The sequence below is a fragment of the Gossypium hirsutum genome, chromosome D04 (genome assembly GCF_007990345.1).
Source record: "Gossypium hirsutum isolate 1008001.06 chromosome D04, Gossypium_hirsutum_v2.1, whole genome shotgun sequence".
Classification (NCBI taxonomy): Eukaryota; Viridiplantae; Streptophyta; class Magnoliopsida; order Malvales; family Malvaceae; genus Gossypium; species Gossypium hirsutum.
In genome coordinates, this window is record NC_053440.1 from 45,323,944 (window position 1) to 45,332,910 (window position 8,967).

General features: G+C 35.2%; 1 protein-coding gene across 1 annotated transcript; it reads right to left on the reverse strand.

The window, feature by feature from the left end:
* Nucleotides 1–7,189: 7,189 nt before the first annotated feature.
* On the reverse strand, nt 7,190–8,648 carry LOC107899316 (probable WRKY transcription factor 49). The gene is made up of 3 exons (XM_041091236.1): nt 8,138–8,648; nt 7,897–8,043; nt 7,190–7,772 (listed from the first exon to the last, which is right to left on the reverse strand). Exons 1-3 carry the CDS (start codon nt 8,389–8,391, stop codon nt 7,280–7,282), a joined length of 894 nt encoding a protein of 297 aa, XP_040947170.1. The 5' UTR covers nt 8,392–8,648; the 3' UTR covers nt 7,190–7,279.
* Nucleotides 8,649–8,967: the final 319 nt, after the last annotated feature.

The following is an 8,967-nucleotide window of genomic DNA, read 5'->3' on the forward strand; positions in this document are numbered from 1 at the left end:
TGATCGACAGGGAAGCTTATGGCAGTGCACACACCATTGGTATTGCCTAAGGCATGCTGCTTCCAACTACTACAGGCAATATCCATCTAAGAGTGAACGACGATAAGTGACCAACATGGGTATTTAGTCTCTATTAATATAATTTCGTTTGTCATTTTGAATTTATTCTAAATGAAATAGTGGTATGTAATATTCGCTATGAACTTATATTGGCAGGGTATGAAATAAATAAAGACCATTTTCACGAGATGTTGGCAGTTTTGCGTTCAATTAACGGCAAAGGCGCGGACTACCTTTGTAACATACCTTTCGAACAGTGGGCACAAGCATACGATGGCAGCCTACGATATGGTCATATGACCTCAAACTTGGTTGAATGTATAAATTTTGTTCTAAAAGGAACGCGCCATCTACCGATAACATCGGTTGTGCGAGAGACATATTTTCGTTTGGCGGCCCTATTTCCAAAGCGAGCAGCGAGTTATGCAGGCCAAATGTAGGGAGGCCATGTATGGTGCAATAAGGTAGTGCAAGAAATTAATAAGGCCAAGGCACGAGCGAACAACATGTACACAGTGTGTCACGATCGAGACAACTTATGGTTTCGCGTAACAGAGTTTGACAGACTGCATCAAGGTGTTATTGGCGGGCAATATCATGTACACTTGCAAAATAGGACTTGCGACTGTGGGATGTTTGACGCACTTCGCTGTCCATGAGCTCATATAATTGCAGCTTGTCAGAATCTGCGTCTGGATCCGATGAGCTATGTCGACGAAGTGTACAAATTAGAAAATATGTACAACGTCTGGAAGCACGTGTTCCCACCGGTCCTAGATGAACATAAGTGGTCGTCTGTATCGCTTGCTCCCTTTAAGTTGTTATCGGATAGAGAATTGCGTTGCAAACCAAAAGGTCGACCTTACTCTACTAGAATACGTAACAATATGGATATCTGAGAAACAGCCAGTCAACAGAAGTTGTACGGATGGTGTAGGAACCCAGGCCATACAAGCCGATCATGCCCAAATCGCAATAGTTGAACGTTGTTGTAAAAAAATTTGTATTATTTATATTTTTTTAAATCAAATAATATGGAAATATTCAGAACATTGACTTATTTAAAAGAAAATCTATTTTATTAAAAATATTAAAGTAAATTACAATTACTTTATTCAAAACAACGTTTTATTTTATTAAATAAAATAATATAGAAATATTCAAAATGTAAGAGCCCATTTTTGCCCGGCCCGAGCCCAACTATTAAAACCCAGGTATGAAAAATATCACATAAATAAAGGTCCAATTAGTACAGTCTAGACTACAAAATTTGGCCCAAAATTTGCCAGAAACCCAATTACAAATAGAAATAAAATACCCTAACCCGAAATACTAACTAAACCTAACCCGAATTACCCATTAAACCCTAGCCCAATCACCATGCAGCCCAAAACAAAAATCAGAAGCAGGGAACCCTAGAAGCTCCCAGCGCCGTTTCCCCACAAGCGCGCCTCCAGCCTTTCCACGTAACCCCAGCGTCGCAGCAGCTCCTCTCACCTGCACGTGCTAGGCCTCTGCACTAATGCGAGCCTCCGTACGTGCATGCCCGCGTCTCCGTACGGCCGTACACCTGCAACACACAAAGAGCGCAAGCAAACAAGGAAATGTGGACAGAAAATAGCAGGCAAAAAGGAAAAAAAATAGCAGAAAGGGCAGAGAGAAAAAAGGGATGTATTTGGATTTTTTTTTGGATCCGGCTATATAAAGCCGTTTTTGAATCTGTAAAAGGGGGTTCTTTTTCCTCTACACATAATATCAATACAGAGAAAAATATTGAAAAAAATATATTGAAAGGTGATTGAAATTTTGTTTCGCATCTGGGTTTCTTTTTTTTCTTTTGGTTTTGTTTCTATGGTTGTTTAGTTCTTTATTTGAGTAGAAAAACAATAAAAGGAAGGTGAGGGACGTACCTTGCAGTGCGATCTTGGCTCTCTCCATCGTCATCGGAGTACGGGCTAGGATCGGGGACTATTCAAGGGCGCAGTATATCAAGCGGCGCAGGGACTAATGATTTCCCTTTAGGTTTTGGAAGTGAGAGACTCTTTAGGTTTAGGCCTTTAAAGCGGTTTCGAAATGTCGCCGGATAGAGCCAATGTAATGGCTTTGAAACGGTAGCGTTCTAAGAGTCCGACCCTAACGGTGACCCGATTCGGGTAGGATCCATGCGTGTGGGGATTCATTGGTTTATTTGCGCAGAATGTCCCTCTATATTTTGTGTAGTTTCAATCTGATTTTCTTCATTTTTTTAATTTGTACCATATATTTGATTCTATTTTCATTTGGATCCAAACCTAAACGGCGCTGTTTTCTATGAGTGGTTTTGAATGTTCAGATTTTGCGCTTAATTACAATTTTAGTCCCTCATTTTTTAAGTCGATTACCAATTTAGTTCATCTTTATTTTTCCTTTTATTTCTATTTGTAGTATTTTATTTTTATTTTTTTGAATTTTAATATCATTTTAATCCTATTATTATTATTATTATTATTATTTCTCCTTTATATTTTAAATTATGTCTTAACTTTAACTTGATTTTTTTGATAGTATAATTTTAAATCGAATTTAGTACTTATTTTAATATATTTATTTATAACATATTTTAATATTTAATTTGACATGATTTTCAAACTTATTATTAATATAATTTTAAGATATAATATACTATTATTCTAAATTATTGTCAAAATGTTTTAAAATTATCAAAAAAAATTTATAATTCTTTCTTAACATTTTTATTCATTTTCTAGTTTTTTATTAAGTTGTTTCTAATTTTCCCATTAAAATTTTTATGTATAATTTCGTGTACTCATATTGTTAACTCCACATTTCTTTGATTGTTTTTTTAAGTTACATTTTATTTTGCTTCTAGGTTAATAGTCTTAAAATGTTGATATTGATGTATGCATAGTGTTATTGAAATTAGGGTTATTCAACTTGTTTATATTGATTTATTATTCGTTACTCGTTGGTGTATATTCGAATTTTGTGTGATATGTTGCCGTTTAACTACACCACATTTATTTTTCACTTGTTTCATTAAAAGCATTAAAATCATTTCATTTTGTAAATTGTCAACATACTCGGTATTCACATTTCTCGAGAGGATTGTGCCCTAACTTACTGGGTTTCAATTCTTTTCATTGAATTTAGATAACCAAGTACTTGTTTTGCAATTAAATCATACAAATTTTAAATAAAGCTTTGTCTTTCGGGATTTCGAAATGTTGGATCCTAACTCACCGGATATGACATTTTGAGACCTCGAATAGGTTTTTTTTTAAAAATAAAAAAATAAAAAATAAAGGCAATATTTGGTGTTTAGGAATTTCAAGGAAATAAACCCTAACTTACTGGGTTTAATTTATCGTTTGACCCAAATAACCTGATATCCTTCTAAAAAATGCATAAATTTTAAAAGTTAAAAGATAAACTTAATTTTGAGGATTTAAAACGTTACACTCTAACTTATTGAATGTGACAATTTATTTCTTTAAAATAAGTGAGTCACATCAATCAAATTTATTCTATTTAAATTCTCTTTTCAAAGGATCGTATTTTAAAAATCTTTTCAAATTCTCGATATTAAGACATTAAACAATCAATTCGGTACCAATTTTGGGCGTCACGAGGGTGCTAACCCTTCCTCGTGCGTAACCGACTCTTGAACCTGTTTTCTCAAAATTCGCAGACCTAAAATTATTTTCAAGGTGATCCGATCACACATCAATAAAAGATCGGTGGCGACTCCCATTATTATTTTCAAAGTTGATCCCCGTTTTCCAAAATTGAAAGTGGTTTCGACACAAAATATTGTGTTATTTAAAAGAATTTCTATTATATTAAAAATGTAAAAGTAAATTTCTATTTTATTACATGAAATAATATAGAAGAATTTCTATTTTATTACATCAAATAATATCAAAATATTCAAAATGTTTGTACAAATATATTAAAGTAAAAATCAATCTCTGTGCCCGCCGGATTCAGTGCCACATGGCGATCGTCGACGATTACGCGCTAGATTCCTCCTTTGTCCAGCTTCCAGCGGGGGCTGTGGTTGCTCCGGCGGGGATTCTGGTTCCTCTGGTAGGGGATCTGGTTGTCTGTGTTGGGACGATGAGCCGCCTTGATAGAATAGTGATTGTGGAGGTGTTTGCATCACTGACGGCCCCTCATGCGATCCCTCGTGCGACAGTGGCCTATACATCGGCAGTCCACTCGACGTAATCGAAAATGGAGATGAACCGGGCCATTGACTCAAACCTGTCATAGGATTAGAAAAAGGAAACATATAAGGGTTAGGATACATAAAAGGGCTAGGATACGCACCTGGCATCATCTGAAAAGGCTGTGTTGTGGGTGTCGTCAGTTGAAGTGTTGGGCTCGATGACTGTATGGGTGCTGTTGCTAGGCCTGTTGATGGGCCGGGTGATTGTGATAGGCCTGCGTCGTCGTCCCTTCTTCTTGGATTTAAAGGGCCACCCTCGTTCGCTTTGGACACGCAATTGCCGCTGCCTCTCCTCTGCCGACAGTAAATACGGCTTGCCATGGATTCTAAACCATGACATGTATTCCGACACGTAGGCTAACTCTGGAACGATGATCGGTTCTCGAGTAGGTATATAATCATACCAATCTTCCCACATTTGGATGTAGTGTGACCAGAATCTCAGCCAATCCGTATGCAATTACCGTAGGTCGATTTTGTGATGATCATCCAACACCTCAAGTGCCACGGGAATCGGTTGTCGGAATCCAAATTGCCGTAATACTCTGTCCGACTGGTGCATCTCCACGGTCGCAAAGTTGACCAATGGGACTTTCACATGCCAAGCGTTTGAATTTTGGAAGTACTCATCCGGAATTACTGCCCGAATTGCCGGATCCTCATATGGTGTCCATTGAAACTATATGAGCATGATGGAAATATTAGTTATATACATAATACATAATACATAATACATAATACATAATACATAATACATAATACATAATACTAAATACTAAATACTAAATACTAAATACTAAATACTAAATACTAAATACTAAATACTAAATACCAATCGATTATCTCATGATGGAAATACCTATTTTATTTAATACTTACTTGTGCTTCCGACCGTTGGTCTAATAGAAGCCGTATATCTTCAAGAGAGGTAGGTAATCGAGCATAACTTGCCGAATGGTTCCACCTAATTAAATAAATTTTTAGTACTCAATTATATTTTAAATCTACGTAATAATTGTAAAATCTAATACAAAATTTACCTCGTTATGAGTGGGAATGTATACGGGTGGTCCACTCGAGGACGTAAAAATGGAAAGTGAAATCGTGCCTATGACTACGGTAGTGATAGGCAACCTCCGATTTTCGTTTTATTCGGTCAGGTCGCCCCGCACATCTCTAGTATAATATTGCCAACACGGCAAACCCCTAACTAAATTCACCAGCTGCTTTAAAATCAACGAGTTTTAGTAGCCATCTTAGATGTACAAGGTTTCGTGACAAGTCCGGCATCAGATAACCTCCAATTATCTGAAGAATGTATGCCCGAGCATATCGAATTTTTTCCAGTTCGGTAGAATTATCATCTGGCTCCGAGAATGTGTCTCGTAACCAACCCATCTTGATCCGACCTTCGTTAATATTCTCCGAAATAGCGCCCAAAAGCTCGTAGCATACTGCTTTCCAATCACCTGATTGAACAGACCCGGTGACCACGTACCCGTCCACCGGCAATCCTAATTGCAAATTTACGTCTTCCAAAGTGATAGTGCATTCTCCACATAACGCACTGATGAGTTTCGGGTCCAACTTGCATCCCCGGCCTACCGTCGCCACGTGCCAAAAACGCATTTCCCGCAGGTAATTCTCTACCAACGGTGATGGAAGACCATGCATATTACGGATATAGCATTGCAATATTCGATTTACAGAATTTTATAAGAAATAATAAAATAAAAATTATTTAAAAATTATAAAAAATTTCTAATAAAATAAAAATTATTTAAAATTGCATAAATCAAAAAATCTTAAATAATATTTAAAAATTAAATTTAACACTTATCATTTTCATTTGTTCGACGGATATGTGCTTGTTATCGAGACGAATTAATTCTCTAGTCATTGCTAACACGATCAAATTTTTATGATTTAAAAAAATAAAAAATAAAAATTAAAGCTTTTTTGAGAGGAATTTGAGAGGAATTTGAGAGAATATTGGAGAGAAATTGAGAGAAAGGATTTAGGTGTGAAAAAAATGAAAGGGGGTTTATAGTTTTTTTTACCATTGGGGGGTCACCAACGGTCAAAATAGCCGTTGCTATTGTTCACGTGCCTGCTTCATCACCTGACAACACGCTGACGTGGATGCGTTTTCGGGGAAATAGGGCCATTTCGGTAATTAATTTTTTAATGGGCCCATTTCAGTAGGGTTTTTATTGGTATTTTGATCGAAAATGTTTTTAACATAAAATAATTTATTTCATCTTCATCGTGGGTGTGAAAAAATCTAGTGTTATTTTACTAATTTTTTTTAAATAATTTGAATTTTTTATTGATGGAGTATAATTTTCAGTACATTTTAATCTACTAAATAATTAACTAAATTACATAGTATTTATTATAAATTATTTTTATTAAAATGTATACTAAATAATTAACTAAATTACATAGTATTTATTATAAACATCTACTCGGTCAAGGATTAATCAATGATAATAATGAGTATATGTTTAATATTAGAGAGAGAATAACTCAACAAATATATAGAACTTAGAAGAATTGGATAAAATTGCTTAGAATGTTTATTTTTCTTAATTGTATTGTTGACTATTTTTTTAGACTAACGTGATTTTTATATATATAACGGTTGGATTTTAGGTTTTATTAATTTTTTAGAAATTTATTATTGATAATTTTATAATAATTAATATATTTTTAGAATTTAAAATTATATGATTGTATAATTATAATTTATACCATCAAACAGAACATTGAAAATTACGATATAATTAAACTTTATCAATCCAGAATTAAAATTCTATAATTACAAGTCATTCAATTATTTTGTTGTGTGGAACCACACCATTAATTATGATTATAATAATAAGAGCAGAGTAATTAGAATTAACAAAAACTTACTATAATTTATTGGGATTTCAACTTTCGATCAACAAAGAAAAATGTTCACCTAATTAATGCTAGAATATATGATGATTATATGAAAACAGGCCAGGGATTATAATTAGGAGACCAAGAGAGAGAAGAGGGTGAAACAGGAGGGGAGCGAGTCTGTGAAGATGAACAAGAGGTGGAATTGGAGGAGATAATATTGTTGTGGAATGGATTCCTTATAATCCAAGGCACCACATCTTCAAGCAACCCTTCCGAAGCTACCTCTTGAGGGCAAGGGCAGCCTTCCAACGAGACAGCTGAGTTGATATTATTTGTTGTAGCTTCTTGGATTTGCATTGTTTGTGGAAGTCCAAAAGCCCGTGACTCATCAGATTCCGAAATGGCCTTCCTGGGCTTCTTGGTTGGTTCATTATTATCATGTTGAAAAGGCTGGTCACTGAGTGGTGGGAAATATGGGTCGACAAAGTGTAGGTGGAGCCCTTCATAGGTGATGATGAGTGTATCTGCCTCATCTCTGGACTTCTCTACCTGCTTCTTCGCGTTGCATCTTGGGTTCGTGCACTTGTAATAGCTCCTGTTTCATCCCAATTTAAAGGAAAACCCACTTACTTAATATGGAAACTTTCAGAACAATGACTAAGCAAGCAGATTTCTATTAGGTTGAGAGAGAGAGAGAGAGAGAGGAAAAAGACAGTGACCTTGGATTAGGGCTGTTTTTGATGGATTTTTGGCCATATTTCCTCCATTTATATCCATCATCAGCCATGCCATTGCCACAGCTTCTGACCTTTAGAGTATACTTACTCTCTATTTTACTCAAATTTCTTTCCAGCATTGAATTAATCCTGTCGAAAAACAAATATATTGTTAATTTAATTAAGATCAAATGAAACATTAATCATTAGCTCAAAGAAAGATCCAAGGGAAGACCAAACTAACCTAGTGGTCTGCTGGGGTTGATCCTTCCAGTTTGACACTGATGATAAAGCATTCTCAATATCTTCGATCCTCGGCCCTGAATACACATTGGACACAAGTTGTTTACTGACCTCTTCTTCTGAAGTTATCGCTTTGGGCTGAATTGTGCCTTGAGATAGGACAAAGAAAGGTGACTCCTCATCAAGAAGCTCTCTCACAAGTTCCTCTTGGGAGTCATCATCAACCCAATCATGCTTCTCACCACCTTCCTCCATTACAGAAGCCTTGCATCAAAAACTTTAAGTTTATCTAATTAAATACTTAGGAGAAGACTCCCAAAAGGATAAAGCAATAATTAGCAAGTACAATATTTAGGGTGAAAAGAGGAGACTAGTGGAGCAGATGAACAAGGAAGTTTATGACGTTTAGGTTTTTCAGTGTGAGCCCTCTTGACTTTAAAGTAAGAGTTGCTAGGGTTAGGGTTTTATTTATGAAGATAAGTTGATGGCCCTTAAACATTTATAACTTGACTTTGTTAAAGAATATATTCCTATTCAATATTTATTTCTGTATAATAATAAAATATACTTTTTTAACTATATGGAATTTTAAAAATAAAAATATATTCTTTCTCAAGTATATGCCATATTGGTGCTTATCTTGATGGGGGGTTTGATACAATAATTGAAAGTATCTTGACGAACTTGATGGATTATGTTTTATTTGAATCAACTCTGTTTTGCTCTTCATCTGTAGTATGTAAAACTACAAATTTAGTTGCAAACCAGTCATTATTAGCATGTAAAATGGAACAATAAAATTTGGCAATATTGAAGTCCCTTTTCAATGTT